The 20,593-nt window shown below is 38.4% G+C and overlaps 1 protein-coding gene across 5 annotated transcripts in view; it reads left to right on the top strand.

Annotated features, from left to right (window-relative positions):
• Window positions 1–3,452: 3,452 nt before the first annotated feature.
• rph3al.S (rabphilin 3A like (without C2 domains) S homeolog) overlaps window positions 3,453–20,593 on the top strand; it is an 88,441-nt gene continuing 71,300 nt past the window's right edge. The window contains exons 1-5 of one of the 5 annotated variants that reach the window (XM_041584111.1): window positions 3,453–3,578; window positions 12,988–13,050; window positions 14,330–14,402; window positions 17,164–17,249; window positions 20,318–20,461. In XM_041584111.1, the coding sequence (XP_041440045.1) occupies window positions 17,173–17,249; window positions 20,318–20,461 (221 nt within the window). In that variant the 5' untranslated portion in view covers window positions 3,453–3,578; window positions 12,988–13,050; window positions 14,330–14,402; window positions 17,164–17,172. Of the gene's footprint in view, window positions 3,579–12,818; window positions 13,051–14,278; window positions 14,403–17,163; window positions 17,250–20,317; window positions 20,462–20,593 lie in introns of those variants that run through there. The other 4 variants (XM_041584110.1, XM_018249658.2, XM_041584109.1 and 1 more) reach the window with 4 other exon arrangements.

Raw genomic sequence — 20,593 nt, 5'->3', positions numbered from 1 at the left:
TGATGCCACTCCAAAACCGGGTGCCCAGCCACCAGCGCCTCAGTTGTGCCTTGGTAAAATAGAGGAACAAACAGGCGGCACTCCGGATAAGATAAATAAGGAATTTATTCCAACATGAGATGGATCCAGATTGCCTTACGTGTTTTGGGAAGAAGTTCCCTTAATCATCATTAATGTTTGGCCAAAAGTAAAACCAGTGCCATATGTTATTCATTATTGCTTACAAAATTGGAGGGTTTTTTTTAGTTTTGCTATATGTCTCCTTTAAATATACCACATGATATGTTCCCAGGAGCTCCCCATCGTTTTTTCTTCTGCTGAAGCACAGTACATGAACTGTTTTCTCTAAACTGCTGTCAATCAGCTGAGATTGGGTTGCAACACACAATACACTGAACAGGAAGTGAGGTTGTTATAAGTATCATTGTTTCTTATTAATAAGCCATATAAAATAACCTATTTGTAGCATATTTTTCAACCTAAATCTGTCCACTTCAACCCTGTGCTGTAATATCAGTCATTTCTGAATCAAATATAAAATATAAAATATAAATTATGAAAACTTAATTACCCTTTGGGGATTCAAAGAAAATAGGTGCTGCAGACATGGCCACTTTAATAAATGGGCAAAGGAGGATTAGCACAGGGCCCATTGAGTAAAGCATCCCTCAGAAATGGCAGCCTTTATTGTAATCAGCTTGAAAGGCATGTGGCCATACAGACAAGGCACCACATAGTATGTAAAGTACAAAAAAATGGCTGATTGCTAGCTATTTTTGTGCTTTACATACTGCATGGTATATAGTAAATGGCCCCTATAAGTTTTGGGGAGTTGGAATAAATCAGATGTAAACTGAGCAATAAATTATGTCAAAATAAAACTGCATAAACTGTAGTTATCAACAGAATAGTTTGCCTTAAACTAATTCAATTATATATTCCATAGCAGTTTAGAGATTTCAATGGTCATTGTTTTATTTATTTTGGGTGTATGTTCTTTAAATTGTATCTCAGGGGTTTGGAAACTGTACCTTGTGCAATGATGTCATATGTGTGCTGTATACTTAACTCGCCTTGTTGAAAGTGCACAGTGTAGAACCAAGAGGATTATACATTCACAGGTGGAGGATTTCACTCTGCAAACATAGGATCTGCTAAGTCTACTTACATTGACCTTTGCTCCACAGTTTAGCTTTTATTTTATTAAAAAACACGTAATCCATGGCATCTGCCAAAGAGAATGAATGAGCAAAACCTTTTTGTAAACAATTTAATAAATGATAATACAAAGATAGAAACTGTAAATAGATAAATCCAGTGACTACAACTGCAATCAGCAAAGCAAAATATTACAGGGAGAAGTCCTTGACAATTAAAAATATGAATACACCCTTTATAATATATTGTTGTTTCTATGCATGAGCTATGCATAATCATGCATTTTTTTTATATAATTACCAATCTATTACAATTTAATAATAGCTAATTATATGTGACCACAGGGCCACTCCTGCCATGAGGCAAGGTGAGAACCAATTATTTACTTGTAGGGTGGGCCCTGGCACCAATGGGTTTTAAGCACCCGTGTGGCTTTTTTATTGTGGTGTGGGAGTGAGTGGGGTCTAGGGCAGAGCAATTTTTGCTCTACAGAGCCCTGTCTGTACACTGGAAGTGACATATCAGAAGTGGGTGGCCAACAAAAGCGTAAAAAAAGTGTAACAGAGTAAAACTTGCTGTAGACAGGACCTGCAACCTGACTGCCCTTCCACATCTATACATGAACCTGAAAATCCTACCTGCAGGAAATTTGTTTTGTGCATAACCATGTGAGTACCTAACTTGCCCCAGCCCCAGTACTTGCCATTCTAAATGTTCAAGGGCCATAAAATAAGTGATGATTTTAGAAAAAGACGTTTTGAAACCCTTAAGCAAACATGAGGAAACATAAATCCTTTGGAAGGCCACATAAAGACTGCAGACCTCCAGCAGCCCTGTATTAAGATATGAAAATAGAAAAAATACATAGGAACCATGATCCCATGTCTATTCAAAATTTTACAATAATCAAAAAACATTTTGGTGTTGATTTCATGGAAATGTTCATTGTAATATTAAAAATGTTGAACCACATGGGCTCCAGCACTCCTTCTGCAGCAAAAACCAAGTGCAACCATTTATTGCTGTTAAATGAGACATTTTACATAACATTCATATTCATCCTTCCTCAAAATATGTAATGATGCAGAAAAAAAACTTTTGAAAGCACAAAGGAAAACCCAAAAGATATTGATTGCTTTTTGTATACAACATTATGAAAATGACTATGGTAAACTCCTGATACACACTGCCCCCAGAAAAGAATAAAATACTTTTAATGGCTTTTCTTTTTCCCCCCCCTATCATAGCAGGGCAAGGGAGAGGAACAAGCAGTGAAGGTAGGGGGGTAGGAGGATAGAAAATGAACAGGGCAGAGAGGGAGAGAAACAAACAGTTCAGGGAGGGGGCAGAGAGGGAGAGAAAGGAACAGTGAAAGGAGGGGGTTAAATGAACAGGGCAGAGAGAAGGAGAGAAATGAACGAACAGTGCAGGGAGGGGGTTAAATTAACAGAGCAGAGAGGGAGAGAAACAAACAGTTCAGGGAGGGGATCAAATGAACAGAGCAGAGAGTGAAAGAACCGAACAGTGCAGGGAGGGAGTTAAATGAACAAGACAGATTGGGAGAAAAATTAACAGTGCAGGGAGGGGGAATTGAAAAGGAACTGGTCAGAGAGGGACACAAAGCAGCAGTTCAGGGAAGGGAAGGAAAACAAGCAGTAAGCGTGATCTGTCTGCAGGGAAGGAACTCTGCATGCCAACTCCTCCCTCAGTGGCTGCTGCTCTCTAACTTATAGCTCTGGAACCAGATACTAGAGACTCCGGGATAGGAAGCTTGTAAAAGGGGTGGGCTGAGCACTGTTTTCAAGCTAATAAAGATGTTTTTGACCCAAAAGGTATAACAATAAAAATGATTGCTTGTATTTTACATTATTTCACATTGTTTGCTGTATTGTCAAAATATATGCTATTGGTCCCCTTTAATAATAGTAAAAACAAAAGTGCCCTGATCAGATGGCTGTTACTGGGTTAGTGCACCCCTGCAGTTCTGCACTGAAGGTTGTGAATTTTCTAGCAACAGACACATTTCTTTTTCCTTTAAATATCTGAATATAATGACTAAAATAAGTTTTGATATAAAAAGTAGAATTCATTTCAAAACTGAATTAGATTGAGCGCTAGACCATTAAGAGACACATTCCCGGTGCTTTCAGTCAGGTCAGCTTGGGGAGCCATATGGAGGAGTCTGAGCACCTATGACTCACTCCTACAGCTGCATCTGAATCCGTGTGGCGGCTGCGAGTCCAGCTCTGTGCTTTGGTGCAGCTGTGCACTTCACTGCTTATTCAAACATATTGATTCAGGCTCTGGCTGCCACAGGTTGTCGTTCTTTATCCCTTGCAGATGACAGTGCCTCATCTCTTTCTAACTGCCTCTGCTCAGGCTGGAAATGGTTCTTTAACCTGAGGCTGGGTGCTTCTTTGGTAAGTATTGCACTTTTATTCTAATATGACAGGGACCGGCTCCCAGAGTATGAAAACCACTCGTGCTGCTGCCTCTGTCTGTACTGTGGGCGAGGTCGCTGCAAGAACTGAGAGTTTTTGTGCAGCAAAATATTTTATGAGAATATTGTTATTAGCAAAGCTTAACTGTTTCATATACAAAAGATTCTGTTATCTACGGTACTTATCTATTAACCAATTCATTTTAATAGAGGCTTCCAAACTGTGGGTGAGGCCACTAGGAGGCCCTGGTAGGGGATGGCATTCTGAAAGGGAAATGATATCTGTATTCTTCTCTTATATTTTCATAGCTGGTCTTCTGAACTGTAAACATTTATAGTATATATCAAAATCATTACTGAATATACTCTTGTGCCTATGGGTTTTATTACTGTAAGCTCTGATCATGCTTTGTATATATATATAACCCCACAGTGCATGTATATCAGAGGTGCCAGGTGTTTGGCTTTGGCTCCAAAGGCCTTTTACCTACTGCAGAAGCCTTTCCATTTCCATTAAGGTTAAACACTGTCCTGGGTCACCATTATTGCTTTAAGACACCTAAATGAACCCTCATTATTTATTATATGATCAAAACATATTTGCAGAGATAGGTACTAAATTATACTAGTGCAGTTTAGTTGCAGAGATATCAAAACTAATTACAAATATACAATCAATTATCCAGAAGGCTTCCATATAAGAGATCTTTACATAATTTGGATCACCATACCTTAAGGGTTGTGAGGCATGGGCAGATTCGGGGAGGAAACTCACAAGAAAACTTCGGGCGACATCGGAAAATGAAGTGCCGTGTGTGCTTTAGCACAGGCGACTTTTCGGTGGACGGGAAGATGCGCGAAGGCAGTTCGGGGAGATTGTCGCCCAGAAAAAGAGGCGATTAGTCGCCAGGTGACTAAATCTCCCCGAATCTGCCGTGTGTCACAACCCTTAAGGAGAAGGTAAGGCTCTATTTACTTGGAGGTGCCAAAAGTTATGTACCCCCATGTAATTGTATAAACTTAACTCACACCCTGGGCCAGTGCTGCTAACAGGAGAAAAGTGCATCGGCCCCGGGTTCTTCCTGCGAGCACTCCTTCCTTTTTCTTTCTTTGCACTGTTACGCACATGCAGTAATGCGAAAAGCCGAAGTTTAACTATGAAGTTGGCTATTTCATTCTACTGTGCATGTGTCTGCCCCAGGAAATTTGAAGAAAGAAGAAGGAGGAAGCCGATCACTCTGTGGTGCTCGCTGGCAGAACCGGACCGGTGCAGTTTTCTCCTGAAAGGAGCACCAGCTTCGGGGTGTAAGTAAGTATATATAATTACTTGGGGGTGCCTAACTTTTGGCACCCCCAAGTAAATAGGCCTTTCCTTCTCCTTTAAGTGTAATAAAAATCATTGAAACATTAAATAAACCAATTAGTCTTGCAGCTTACTTACCATCAAATCATTTTTAAACATTAAAATTATTTGCTTAAAATTAACTTTATGGGAGATGGTCTTCCCATAATTTGGAGCTTTATGGAAAATGGGTTTCTGAATACAGGATCCCTTATCTGTACGGATTAGTTGCTATGGAGACATAGCTAACACTTGGGTTGGTAAATGAGTCCTCCCTAGTGTGCAGTTACCCTCTAAATTGTGTAAAAACGGGGAATGTTGAATTTTTGCCAAGACAACAGATCCTGAGAGATACAAAAAGGCCTTTCGATACAAAGGGGAGGAGCTCACATGAACCTGAAAAGTGGAGAAGACCATTAAGGAGATAAAACAGGGTCTCACAAGAGCTTACACTACTCATTTTTCAATGTCTCCCTTTGGGTATCCTTTTTACAAGGCATCTGTAATGCCAATTCGAAACTGAAGCAAAAGGAGCATGTTATTGACCATCTGTCAGGCATGCTATAGTGGTAGATGAAAAGGAAATGTTTCACTTGGTAAACACGTAGATGAGAAAACCTATATCTCAAGGAAGTTTTAGAAAGAAGCATCATATTGATTGTATGGATAATCCTGGCATAAATATAGTAGGAAATAATATTCCTACATGACGTGTAAAAGTTTGTCTCTGCATGCTTTTTATTAAGTTAGTTAACCTGTGTCTCAGAATCACTTTCAGGTTAAAAATGAAGAATTAAGCCAGAGCTATACTATATCATATCTAATTATTTGATGTTACTAAGCTTTATGTAGTAAAATCAATTTCAGTCTTTATTTTTAAGGCTATTTACTACTGGTCTTCAACTAGGGTACATAATACTTATTGCTTCAAACTGATGTTAAAGGGCTTGGATTTTTGGTTAATGATAAAGATACAACATGTAAATCAGAACTGCACATGCTATTGAAAGCCATAGATAACTCTGAGGAAAATTATAGTGACCAAACAAAACTGTGAACAAGCCAAGGTCTAGAAATCTGCTGGTTTGTAGGTATGTTTCCTGAGACATTGTGGTGTATTCTGAAACATTACTTTCTAGCAAAGGTGGTGAATGTACCAAATGTAACTAACTTGATGCCAATAGCAGTTCCACCAATAAGCCCAATGTTTGTAAAGCCAGCTCTGTTATCTGCCCTTTTGCTATATATAGAAATATGGAAATGCTATGAATTTCCAAATAGTATGTGCCAAAATAATCAAGTATGAACTAACAACGCTTAATATTAGCTCTAATAAATGACTGTACCTGCTGCAAAACACATTTTAAAAAACACAATCCTGGAGAGTGATAAGTGCACTGCATACCTCCCAACGTTTAAAAAATAGAAAAAAGGACAAAAAGATGTGCTGTGCATAGGGTGGAGACATTTTTTTGGCCCATGCCCATTTTATGGTCACATCCACTAATTACCATGTCATTTTAAAAAAAATTGGCAGGTAATGAAAGTTTTAACACATTTCGGGGAGTTTTAGGACCATATTTTATGTGTTAAAACAATTTTGCTAATGAAGGTGAAATTGTCCTTTTGGCTAGGGCCAGATGGTTGCAGATTTTGGCTTGCGGAGAAATGTAGGCAGAGAATCTGCTCCCTTGCTGCTCCCCTGCTCCTAGTCTGCCTGCACCCAGAAGTATAGTTTCCACTTCTGTTCAGGCAGATGCAGTGGATTTTGGCACTGAAACGCAACATGTTTCAATTTGTGCTGAAATCCACCCTGCCTGAAGAAACAAAAGGGAGCAGAAAGGCAGCGGATTTTCTGCCTTGTCCCAATGCAGGCTTCTTCTTTTGCGCACGCCCCCCCCCCCCATGGTCCTAGCGCCGGCTGCGGGACATGCCATAGAGCGCGATTTACATCACGGGAGTACTGTGGGGGCTTTGAGTCCCCAGTGCTCCTCAGGAGGGTTGTGGCTGGGCGGCACGCCGCCCCTAAATTTTTGCCGCCCTAGGCCCAGGCCTATGTGGCCTTGCCACAAATCCAGGCCTGCTTTTATTTAATTAAGTTCTAGAATTTTTTTTCTGGAGTCAGTGCAGGAGATCAAAGAGAAATGGTGGACTTTTTAATAAAAATTCGAGACTGCAGGTTGAGTGGTCAAAATTGGGATTGTCCTGCAAAATAGCACTGTTGGTTAACAACAGGATCCCTTTACCTCTGTAGCGGGGTGAAACAATAACAGTAACTCACATCTAGCCACAGCTGCACTTTTTGATGTGTAAACTTGATCAATAATTTTATGTAGGGATGCCCCAAAGCCCTGATTCCGTTCAGCAGAAGCAAAAAATTTGCTTCACGTACACCAATTTGTGCACATGCTTCGCACTGCATCGGCAATTTACATCCACACGCTGCCATATTCTGGAGAGCCCAAAGGTTTGGATTCAGTTTGGATTTTAGCTGGATCCATTAAGTAGGATTCGGAGATTAGGCCAAATACTGAATTAGAGGGTTTGCTTCATCCCTAGTTTTATATTCTCTGGATGTCTGGCCTATATCATTCTAACAAGTAACAAGCAAGGATCCTCTCATGATACAGCTTGCAGTGGGAGTCAACTCTTGCTTTCCGCTTAACAACTGAGTTATTTCTTAGCTGTTTGATCTTTACTGTTCCGGATCATATGTCAAAAAACTAATATTTGTAAAGGTGGACCATAACGAGTGGACAAGGATATACTTTAAATATTTGTGCTTTAAAAAGTTGACATAAATTCTTCCATGCATGGAGCTGGGTGAAGTTCACAGACTTGGCTGTTGAATCACACATTATAAATAAAGTATATAAATATAAGTTTAATTAGTTTTTTTCAACCGAAGAAAACAATAGGGTATCTGATTTTTCCTACTCTACTATTGACACACTACACTGCTTCCAGAATTTTTCAGCAACTGGGGACTCTCTCAGTGAACCCAAGTGTCAGTGGCAGCTGATGTATGCGGTTTGCTGATCTCTTTTCTGAATTTTCTCTCGTCTGAAATTTTTCTGAATTATTACACTGACTAGCGATCTAGCTCTTTGTATGTTTCAAGTGGCTTACAGTGGTTGAATACAAACCAAACTCTTATTCAACCCCGCATACAGAGAAAACCAATGTTCTGGATTCCAATGAACACCAGTTATCAATAACAATATAGTTACAATTACCTACAGGGCCACATGCAATTATGAAGTCACTAAGCTGCTTTCTGATCAGTCAGTAAACAGTGGTAGTACTGTATTTGTTCTACTATCATTAATTCAGATGTTTGCATTTATTTTGTGTGGCTTGGGTAATGATTCAAAAAAGACAAGAACTTAGTTAATAGACAAGGGTGTTTGGATTTGTGTGTTATCATTGAACTTTTGTTTAACTGCAATTTGCCTTTTGTATATAATATAATCTGTGTGTGCTTTGCATGTTTGGCAATTTTCTCAGTTGGCATAATGTTGTTAAGGGAACTATATGCAATAATATTTGTATACAAATACACTTCATTGATGCAGGCTGGTAAAATAGTAAGGAACTCTGAACTTCCTATCAGCCATTCTTCTGTTAAGTATGGAAGCAACCAGTGTCTTATCTTACCCACTATGAAATGACCATAATAGGAATAGGACTATAATAGGATTAAAGCTGACGCAACAATATTATTCTTTGTATAAGAACGTGCAGATAGAAATCTAAAACTAGCCATTCAGATTTAAACTGTAGGATTAAATTTGGAAAAATAAATCAGACAATGTTCTGACCTTTAAATGGCAGAAAGCAAAAGTACAAAAGTTATGGTTATGTCCCTGAAATAGTAGTGACAGTCACCCAAGGATGATATCAGCTAGGCAATACATGCATACATATTATCATTACCAGACAGAAATTTTCTAACCAGTCTGACCGATTGCCACAGTGCGAAAATTGTCAGAACAATTATTCTTGTCGACAGAAAATCGTTCGAAAGTTTGTTACATATGACTATATCTGTGCATCTATGGCCAGCTTTATTCAGCCATATCCACAGCTTTTCTGTGACTATTTGTAAAGTTCTAGCTGACTTACAAAACTGTGGAATAAAGGCCATGGTGTCTTCTGACCTTTGATTACACTGTTGAATAACATGAGAATTTTTTGTTTGCCAACAATTCCAGGCTTTTTGAATATTTTACTGTTATTGGTTTACCCATTATTTTAACAATCGCAATGAGTTAGGGGTTAGCACAGTGTGCATAGTGTTGCCTCCTGTCTGGATTTGATCCAGACAACATGATTTGGTTTTTTTTCTGCTGGATCCTTTCAGCTCTCTGTAGTTACAGAAGCAGACGGACTGAATTCTCCCATACTTTTAGGGGCAGATTTATCAAACTGTGATATTAGAGGTTACAACAAAAAAAACTCACCCACACTCTATTTATTCCTATGTGATTTTTTGTATTATATTATATCAAATAGTGAACTCTAATATTCACCCATTGATAAATAAGTGTTTTAAAAATCCCATAGGAATGAATAAAAAGTGGGTGATTTTTTTTTGTGTAAAAGCTAATTTGAAGTTATGATAAATCTGCCCTATCTTAAACGTTCTGCTCTTTTTCTTGAGTAGGCTATGACATAAGTGTTTGTCTACTGTCAATCATGTCCTCGGATTAAGGTGTAACTTAGTTCTGAAACATCTCATTGCAGAAGAGATAAGGTTGCATGCAGCATATGTGGCGTGTGTTTTATTAATAACTAGTGATGGGCGAATAAATTCTCCAGGCACAAATTTGCAACGAATTTCTGCGTTATGGTGCAGGGGAATAAATTTGCAAAACTCCCATGATAATTTGACACGTCTAAATTGACGCGGGCATCAAAATTTACGCGCCCGTCAAAATTACAGTTTCGCAAATTTTTCGCCGTTTCACCGAAGTGAAATGGGAGAAATTCGCCCATCTTTATTAATAGCGTTTGGATTCTGTTGCTGTAAGTGTGGGACATAATTTAAGTTTTTGTTAAATACTTGATTACAGAAGAATGAGAAAACAATGAAGCACATTTACAGTACATGAAACAGAAAACTTGCATTTTCTCTGTGCTTAAAAGCAACAGTTATGACTTGTTATTATATTTTGCAAACTGCAGCCAACATGGTCAAATATCAGACAGACAGGTTCCATTAAGCTCTTAATTTGAATTCCGCCTACTCTGTTCAGGTGTTATTCATTGTTCGTTGCATCCTCCAGTTTGAATCTATTCATGTTTCCAAGGTTTTACCCTTTTCACTAATGAATGCTCCCAGGAATCCTTGCATTTCCTGGAAAATAGCTTTCTGATAAGAGTCCCCATTATGTAAGCCTCTTTCTGAAAACATCACATTAAATAATAGACGGCTCTCTGTTGCCTTTATAACAGTTCAAGGAGCAGCCATGCTTATTCTCGGTAACTATAGGCTGTGTGTCTAATCTGGTCAGCATATCACAATATAATATCACAGTAACAAAGACTATGGTATTAATTGCACAAGTGCTTGCGGTGACTTGCTTTCTCTGTGGGATATATTTGCTTTAAGATAAAAGGGGATGCCCACCCAAAAATATTTATTTTTTGGTTTATGAAATAAAATTTGATTTTAAGCAACTTTCATATATATACATTTATTACATGTTTTATTTCTTTTAAAGTTATCTGTAAAAAAGAAAGCAGTATGTGTTTATGCCTTTCTGTTCTCTGGTTCTGACTCCTGAAACAGTAGCAAAACTTAAATGTCTTCTATTTCTGCTAGGTAGCTGGCTTCTGTTACATGAGGCTTTAAGAAACAGTGCAGCAATAAACAAATCAGAGGTGTAATTTACTATTCCTCTGGGCAGAAGTACATGAGCACGAAGGTGCATAAGAGTGTGTTCCTTTGCACGGAGCACTCCTGCCTGGGAGAATGCCTGCTCTGTGCACCTTATACATTGGCCTGTGTCCTCTGCTTTTCCTCACCCCTTATTGATGGCCCTTACACACAGACATTTGTTCCTGTGTCCCCTTGCAATTTGGGTTCAACCTGCCTTTGGCACTTACATGTGCCTCAATGAGTACAGCCCAATCAGGAAGCAAGGGATGCATATGATTCCTAACAGTGGAACACCTGAAGAATAAACAGCAGGGGATAAAGGAACAAAAACCTTTGTGTATGGGCCCTAATTCAGCTGTGCCACATGCAGGCAGCGCTGTTTTCATAGGGCAAGTCTTTTTTTTCCCTAAACGGAGCACAGATGATTTTTTCAGTGGTGCATTGTATTTTGAGAAGACAAGTGCAAACCTAATTGATATTTATAAAGTTTCAGTTACCAAAAGAGTTGGTTATTAAGACTGAAAACAAATTCCAGATCATTAACACTTTTTCATTTTAGCAAAAAAATGTGAAAGTAAATATCTTTAGCTTAGGCCATGATTCAGGTGCATACAATAGAGTACAGTTAATCCTGTCACTTGATACACAATAGTCTGAACTACTATTTAATTTGATAAAGTAGTGAAGGTGTTCATTTAGTTATCAGGTAATCCAGGAAGATTTATGAAAAGCAAAGAGAAACTAACACGTCTACCAGATGTCTAGGCAAACATGCAGGTGCATTATGTTTTATCATTATGTAATTAGATGATGCATGCAGCTATATTTTTCGGACTGACCATCTCTCTGTGTGCCTTCAGAAAACCCGAAGCTGCATTTTCAACTATGCTGGGGCAAAAAAGACGCAGGCTGAAAGCAGTGGAGCCACTGCTCTGTGTGTCCTAAGCCTAACACGTGGTATTTTTTTCTGTTGGCTGACAAAATTCGGGGCCATTTCTACTTTGGGTATGCAGTATATGACCTGAATAGCACGTAAGCCTTTTCTACAGTGAAAGGCAGGTGGCATTCAGGTCAGTAATAATGAGGGGCGAATTTCTCCCGTTTGTTTGTTTTCGACAAAAATGTCGAAAAATTTGTAAAATGCAAAAATTTATGCTGGCGTCACTTTTAACGCTGGCCTTAAAGTCAATGGGTGTCCGAATTGTGTTGATGCGCAAGGTTTTTATGCAAGTGACTTTTTTATGTACGTCCAAAATTTTTTGATGCTGGCCAGCAAATTTACGCAATTGTTTCGGGAATTCAGTGGCCAGCGGCGATACACAGAAATTTGCCGCGAATTCACACCAGTCAAATTTATTCGGCCATCACTAGCCAGTAACTGTATATCTGGGGAAGTAATGCATCACACTGCCATTAATATATGCTCAAGTATGTGCTCAAGTACCTAGATACAGTTAATTGCTTTAAACAGATGACTAGTAAATGGAACCTGCTGATTTGTAGCTATAGGTGATTGCCCTCTTCTTATTAATTACGTTATATCATAAAAGGAGCAACTTTTTCTACAGTGCTAGTCACCAGAAACCTTCTGTAGTTTCCCAGTGGGTAGGCATTTAAATGGTACATTTTTAAGCAGCAATTTACTTCTTTCCCAGAATATATATCATCTATGATTAGAAAATATTTTTTCTGTTACTTCAGTTGTTTTAGAGAAATAGCGTGGAATCATTTTTCTTCCCTTTCCCACCCCCCAATAAATCCAAAGGGCTGCTGTATAACCAGTGATTACATGTATTTTAGAAAGTTCTTTTACTTTTAAGCTAAGGGCGTAGAACTGCTGCAGTGGCAAGCTGCAGTTCTTTTACACAAGGTTGTGAGTTTGCCAGCTTTTTATTGCCTGCTTTATTTACCAGTGACTTGAATTCAGCCTGTTGTGTCCCTTTAACTAGTGTCTGTTACTGTAGGTTTACTGAAGCAGGATGTTAGTTGTAGAACAAAAGGGCCATGTGATTTTCAGCTTCCAGCCACTTCAGAACTGAGGCTGGGTTTCACTCTTTTTTTAGGCGTGAGTTCTCTGTGTAAAAGCTCCACCCCTGTTGTCAAAGTTCTTCATATAAAAGCACAAGGATATGAATGCTTTATTCATGGACTCTTTCTTTCCAGCTAAATACAGTGTCAGAACAGAGAAGCTAATTACTAATCCATCCACACTGCAAGAACTTCAAGGTAAGAGACCTTGTTTGTAAACCCTATTCTTCGCTGTAAAGCCTTTGTATAAATCCTCTGCAGTCAGTGTGTTACAATACAATGGTGCTGAGCACTTGGGTTTATTTATTTCTACAAAAAAACCTTAAATGTTTTTCAAGCTGTGAGAGAGAAAGTGCAGTGGTTTGTGTTTCAGTTCGCCTTCTTTCATGGAGATATTAAGAATGCCATGTATTGAATTTTATATACCTTGCCACAAATAGTCACCTGTAAATGGAATTGCCATTCTAGCATTGAGTATTGTTCTGCTTGAGAAATGTATGGTATGCACATAGGGGCATATTTATTATGTTGTGTAAAACGGAATTCACAGAAAAAAAATAAACTGCGAGTTTATCAAGGTGTGTGTGATTTTACACCATGGAAATGCCAGATTTGGTACCGTTATTTTACATTGCTTCCGGTGCAAGTCACTCTAAGAAAACACATACAAATAAATTTTACACTGTTTTTTAATGCCATTTTTACACAGCGAAGCCTGTGATGTGTGGTGTATTATCCTGTTTTTTACACAGTATAATAAATATGACCCATAAACGGTTTTACTATACATTTTATATATGTCATGTTACTGACCTTGGAAACCAGGTGGCGCTTTAAGTTCTCCTAGGAATAGGAAAAAATTACTAAAATTTCATAAAGCTGTTACAACTTCTAGACCAGTTACAGGGTTGTTTGTAACACTTGTTTACCACTGTTGATAAAACGTACATTTAAAATAGGGACTTACACAGTGCAGAAGTATTTTACAGACTCCAAGTAAATGAAGCATCCAGCTCTAAAGCTGACCATAGACTCAAAGATCCGCTCGTTTGGCGACATCGCCAAACAAGCAGATCTTTCCCCGATATGCCACTAACGGCATGGCTATATCAGGGGGTAATCTGAACGTTCGGCCGTATGGTCAAACAATCGGATTACCATACACCAATGGGCTCCGACGGGTCGGTCAGGTAAAAATCAAACCATCCCGATCGATATCGTGGCCAGATATCGATCGGGAAGACCCGTCGGAAGCCACCATACACGGGAAGATAAGATGTCAAATTGGTCTAAACGATATCGGCAGCTTTATCTGCCCGTGTATGGCCACCTTTAGTCTGCTATCTCTTAGACCTGCTTTTTCTAGTGATAAACATTTTAGTATTGTGTTTTTTTGTCATGATGATAAACTACATTTCCTGAGTAGGCTGATCATGTTATATGACAAAGCTAAGCTACCAAACTTGTTTTGAAACAGAACACATTGGACAAGATATCTGGAATTCTATTGTCTGTGGAAGCAAAAGCAGAAAGGAGTTTACACAATAGCAGTAAGCCTGTCTTTTTATTATGCTTTATTTAGGAATTTCTGACATGTTCCAAAGTGCCTAGATTTGTTGTGGCCTTCATAATATAATACTGTATTTATATGTCATCTTTTCAGTTGGTCACTGTAAATTTGTAGACCAAAAAAAGCCCCTAGCAACTGACCGTGAAAACCTTACATTTTGCTGACAGATTCAGAATGGATTCTATCTCCCACTACTAAGCTGCATATCTTTGCTTAAATTATCATTCAAATTGTGAAAAAGGGTGTGGGTTTTATATCAAAAAGTAGTTGACATTCACGTTAACTTTTTAAAGTTAATGTTTTAATTTTTATTTGCTTTCTTTGTTTGACCCTAACAACCAGATGGCTGCTGAACTTGTAAACTGGAGAGCTCCTGAACAAAAATGTTCTGTGATGGGAAAGCATGTTTTTACAAAACATACCTCCTGCGAAATCCTGCTTAAAAATCTATTTTTACAAAGATATTTTTTTAAAATTTTGATGTGGGGCTAGACATGTAAGTTTCCCAGGTGCCCTCAGCCATGTGACTTGTGCTCCTATAAACTTGTGATTTCACAAGGCAACAGTTCTCTGACACCTGCGTCACTTAATGATGCCATGATAATAGCACTCAAAAGTAAAACACCCAAGTCAGCCCCTGACTCCTCCGGTTACACAATGGTGGATATTACTCAGTGTCGGACTGGAACACCAGGGGCCCACCCAAATACGTTAGACCAGGGGCCCACTCTCTGTACTATATTCTTCCTCTCCTCACTCAACCTCCAGACTCCTAGTCTCTTTTGTTTACATACCATAATCTATTATTCTATCTACGTTGTAACTATAGTCCCATGAGCTTGAAAGTGCTATTTAATCCAGCTGAGTGCTACATTTTAATTTGTTGATTTCTATTAAATTGAGACAATTCTAACAATTATTAAAAGTTCATTTTAAGTTGAAGGTTTCCTTTTTGTGATGCCCTTTCAAACCCTGAACAAATGTTGCATGTTATATGAACATGAAGCTTTAAAACAAGTAACTGACTAATGTAACCCAAGGGAATACATTTTGCTAATGGTGTACAACTCGTGGGAATACAGCATGTGGTGATTACACATTAAATTGAGTGGGTAGTGTTTTTTGCCCCCCTTTCACATGTGATTTTTTTGATAGTGATTATAAATAATGCCATGCTTACACAGTGGACTTGTTCCCTGCAATTATTTACACGTGAATGTGTTGAATCCCAAGGGAAAGCTTCAACTTTAAGGAGATAATGTTCCTAATCACTTTTACCATCTTAGTATAAACAGTAACTGTGACTTTTTTTTGCTTCCCCAGTATTCAGAAGCTCATTTTCAGTCCTAGCTTGTGTTTTGTCAGATGGTAATCTTTTGAAAGCATACCAAAGAGGATCCCTGTGGATTAAATGCAATCACTGTATGAGCTGGGGAGATTGGAAATGTGAGCAGGCTAGTGGCACACGATAAGATTCGGGGGAGTTTAGACACCCAGTGACAAATATCCTCTTCTTCAGGCCACTAATCGCTGGTGGGATGGCATACGTAGCTCTTCGGTTTTCCGAAGTCACACGAAGTTTCCTGATGAGGGCATTGTGGGGAGATTAGACGCCCGAAGAAGAGTCCTGAGGGCTTTGTGTAAAAGCTACAGGCTTTGGGCAGACCTGTGTGTTTTTTGTGTTGTTTAGAGGCATGGCCAATCAAATGTACGGGGACTCATAATTTGATTAGCCTGTTGAGGCATTCACCATTTATCTTCCACCATATTTTGGCTTTCAATATTGTTTTTTATTCACCTATACAAATTTGTGCTTAGAAATTACTATTGAGCATCCTGCTTATTTTGTGTACGCTCTGTGTCTGATAGCTTCTGCTTTCTTTTTTGTTAATTTGCCACAATAAGCACCTTCTTAAATTCCATAGCCACTTTCAATACCCTTATATGAGGTCTACTTCTATCCTTTCTGCACTACTTTAGTCAGCATGTGGTGGAATTTGGTTCTCCTCAAAGATCAGCTGAAGTCAGATTACCATACAAAAGCAGCCTATTACCGATATACGATGTAAAGAGGGCCCTGCCAAAACAAACTTCTTATCTAAAAAGTAACATTCAAGTATAGGGAACCTATCATATAGTTCCTTCTTACTTGAGATAATTTTGTTTATCCATATGTGTAAATTATCTCATATTCTTTATCAGTGTAGTAGAAATACTAGTGTAGCAGTGATCAAACTGATCAGGAACAATGAGTTAGCTTGAATTTGCCATGTTCCGTTATCTATTCTGAACTACCCAATTGTGGGAGTGCCATTGTCTTTTCCCATGGGAAGCCTTGTTTACTTATAATATTTCCCAGTGAACTGTCATTGCAATGCTGCTATGAAAAGAAATGTGCAATGTTCACTAAGTGGAATTATCAGACAACTTGAAAAATCAGGGCATAGGTATATTTTTACAAACTGATAACCTTTTAAAACTGAGGTGCTAGACTTCTGTCTAACCTTTGAAGTTGAACGCATGGCATTTCTGTAATGTGGCAAATTTATTTTGGCATAAAAAGGGAGTTAAACGGAAAATTGGATTATGGCAGATTTATGCCTATTATCAAAATTACAGTGCTCTCTAACCATTTACTAGGATGTAAAGATCACATTAGAATTCTTGAATCTCATATTTTGCCAAAAAATCAGCATAATGAAAATGTCTACTGATTTTCTTTGCCTTTATTTTGTAAACAGATAATCATCATGGCAGATACAATTTTTAATAATGGCTCAGATCAGTGGGTGTGTCCCAATGACAGACAGCTTGCCCTTAGAGCAAAGTAAGTGTGATTCATATCTATTCAAATTGTGTGACATTTCATTTTTTTAATGTAAAAGGATAACTTTTATTTTACAGATAATGCTATTCTTAAAGGGGACCTGCCACTCAGACATAAAACGATGTATAATAAAAGACCTTTTTTCAAATTAAATATGAAAAATATGAAACCCACATTCTTTTTTTTCAATTAAATATCCATACCTGTTACGAACTTGTTTAAAAGTCTCAGCTGTCAATCATTTATTGCATGTCCCCCCTCCATAGAGGTGGGGCAGGCAATTACTTTCATTTTCCATTCTGCACTTCCTAGCTGTACTGCCCTCCTCACACTTACCCTCCCTACATTTCCCCTCCCTATTCACCATCTAATTGTGTAGCCAGTGCATGGGCATGAGTATCAGGTAAAATCAAAATAATTTTGACGCGCGTCAATTTTTGATGCGAGTGTCAATTTTTATACGCGCGACTATTTTGTCCAAATGCATTAAAGTCAATGGGCGTCCGAATAATTTTGACACACGACAATTTTTTCGTGTTGCGGCTGATTGTCGACTCAGTTTTGAGATGCTGGGAAAATTGGAAATTTGTTCGTCCATCACTATTCACCACAAAACTAATACTTATACTTTCTAACGATTAACAGCATGTGCCAACAAACACACACAATGGAGTCTTAAATATCCATTTAATGCATCTTCCCCCCTTTTAAGCATTGGAATCAATTTATACAGTAACCTTAATACATGTTATAAAAGAATTAGAGCAGTGGAGAAAACTGAATATAGCCTTATGTATTTTCCCTCAGGGACATCACCATTTACTGAATTGTGTATGCTCTCATTAGTCAAATTGGCAAAAGCTCCATTAGGTAGGCAAGCATAAAATTCATTTTAACAGTCCTTAATTGAAATAGTGCTGTCATACTACGCAATGTTTTACAAAGATTATACATTATTCACATCAGTTCCTGTCCCAGTGGAGCTTACAGTATAATGTCCCTATTAACACACAGTATGTGGGAGGTAAATCACGGTGTATCTTATTTAAGGTAAATTTTGCAGGATTGCCCCCGCAACTGTATTATAATAGAATAATTATGCAATTATGCAACAGGATGCTCTGACAAACTGACACCCAAATGCCCATGGGCAGTTCTCTTTATCTTTATCTATTTGATGTTCAAAAATTTCTTACCATCAAGAACGAGCTTATACCATATATTTACTGCAATTAATGTGTGGGTAAAGGTGTATTTACCAAGATAGGTACTCGAGGGCTTGTGCCTTGGATGGCAGCGTTAGTGGGGAGGTCTTCATATTTATAAATTAGGACAAATCACTCTGGAGAACCATAGCCAAACAAGTGATTTTTTATTTAGTTGCACTACACATTTTGGATCCTCAGGTACCAGTTTTCACTAACTCTGTTTGATGAACCTGATATAGTGAGAATGTAAAGAAAGTCTTTACCTACACCTTACAGGTCTTCCGATTTCTTTATGGTAAAAAAAAAAAATTGCTATGTTACGTACTTTACTTTATGATGTCACATGCACAGATGGATGCTCACAGGTTCGGTGCCTAGGGCAGCATCGAACCTAAATACTTGTAACCCTTTCCTTACCACACTTCTTTTGAACCAGATCTCTCTATCTTTGCATATGAAAGGAACTGGGATTGACAGCACAGTGCCTCCACCTAGTGGGCACTGAGCAGCACACCTCAGGGGATTTCCACTATGAAAATAAAACACAGTTTGCAGTAAACCATTTTAACTTTATATAAAATTGGATGCAATAACTGTAAATACAAACCTGTGTGGACCATCAAACCCCAGGCACAGTCTTTCAGTGCCACAGTCCCGCACTCCACGCTGGGTGAATAAATGCAGATTAACACGGTTTGGTTCAATTCCCTTCCCAAAGAGCTTTTATGTCCCCTGGTAGCACTACCTGCCCCAAGGTACCTTTCCCTTTGGATTTGGTAGCCCATACCACGTGGTAGGTACACGAGCAAGACCTGTCCTCACACCGGGGACACACAAGGATTTTAACAGGCATCCAACAGCCAACTGGACACAGGGTAACCTCTCCCTTTAGATTGTAAACTCAAAACTATCCAGCTGAGTACACACATACAGTCTCTCTGTTACTGCACCTCTTTTACTCACACACTGCACTTTTACTTCTCCTTAGATCTCCTTAGACTCAGAGTTAGAGAGGGAGCCCCTGCTGCAGCAGCCAGTGTATTTGGCCCCAAAGCAAGGCTCCCATGCAAATTGATTGTTATCCAGCCTGTAACTGGGCTGGATGATGTCACAGACAGAGAAACAGGGGAAAGACTTAATAATTGCTAAGCATTTTGGAGCTAGAATTTGTCTACTACTGTAAAGTTGTATAGAATCCCTCCTTTCCAGTTGCTTTCCTACCTGAGAACTGACGGAAAGCGTCGGATGCAACTGGGCAGTTGGGTGGATAGCAAGAGATTAGATTAGGGGTGGCTGTGCGTGTCAGGGCCCTTATTACTCCTGAATATGTAAGCTTAGTGCCATGTCAAGGCCCTTCATTGTATGCGATTTCTACACTATACGTTAGCATTATAAATATGTATTTAAAATCAAGTCCCCCAGCTCTAGTGAGAAAACAGTGCCTAACCCACAACCTAGAGTTGACCAGCTGCTATAAACGATAAAAAGACAATATTTGTACACAAAGAGAAAAATTGCAATACATTAGACTGCTTTATCAAGAAATATTATCACTTGGGAACCAGATGTGATATGGTTATGTACCAATAATCTCTAACATGAGGAGGTAATCAATGCTAAAGTCCATTTGTTTTCTAAATTCATAATGAAATTAAGAATTTTTTAGAATAAATATTGAAATTTAGTTTAGTAATAATAAAATTGCTGCCCTACACAGTTTTTGATTGCTGGTCATTTATTACTAGTTTATAATGTTCAGTTTATATTTTAATTTATATTGCTTTTTTTGTGTTCTTGAATACACACATTTTACTTGTATATACTACATATTTACCATCTGTTTAAACATACACCTTCTAGGTTGCATTCTGGTTGGTCTGTGCACACATTTCAAACAGAGAAACAGAGAAAGAACCAGAGTCTGAACCAGAATGAGATTGATGTTATTCTGCAGGTCATCAGAAGAGCTGAAAAAGTGGATACACTGGAACAGCAGAGAATCGGGTATATTTAATCTTTCTGTCTGATTTGTAAATAGATAGGTATTGGACAGATTAACGGTTTTGCAGATGATTAGTTGATCAGACTATGAATCTGAACCCTGAAGGGGTCCACCTCTTGAAATCCAACAGACAC

The sequence above is a fragment of the Xenopus laevis genome, chromosome 2S (assembly GCF_017654675.1).
Source record: "Xenopus laevis strain J_2021 chromosome 2S, Xenopus_laevis_v10.1, whole genome shotgun sequence".
NCBI lineage: Eukaryota > Metazoa > Chordata > Amphibia > Anura > Pipidae > Xenopus > Xenopus laevis.
This window is presented reverse-complemented; position numbering and strand designations above follow the sequence as displayed.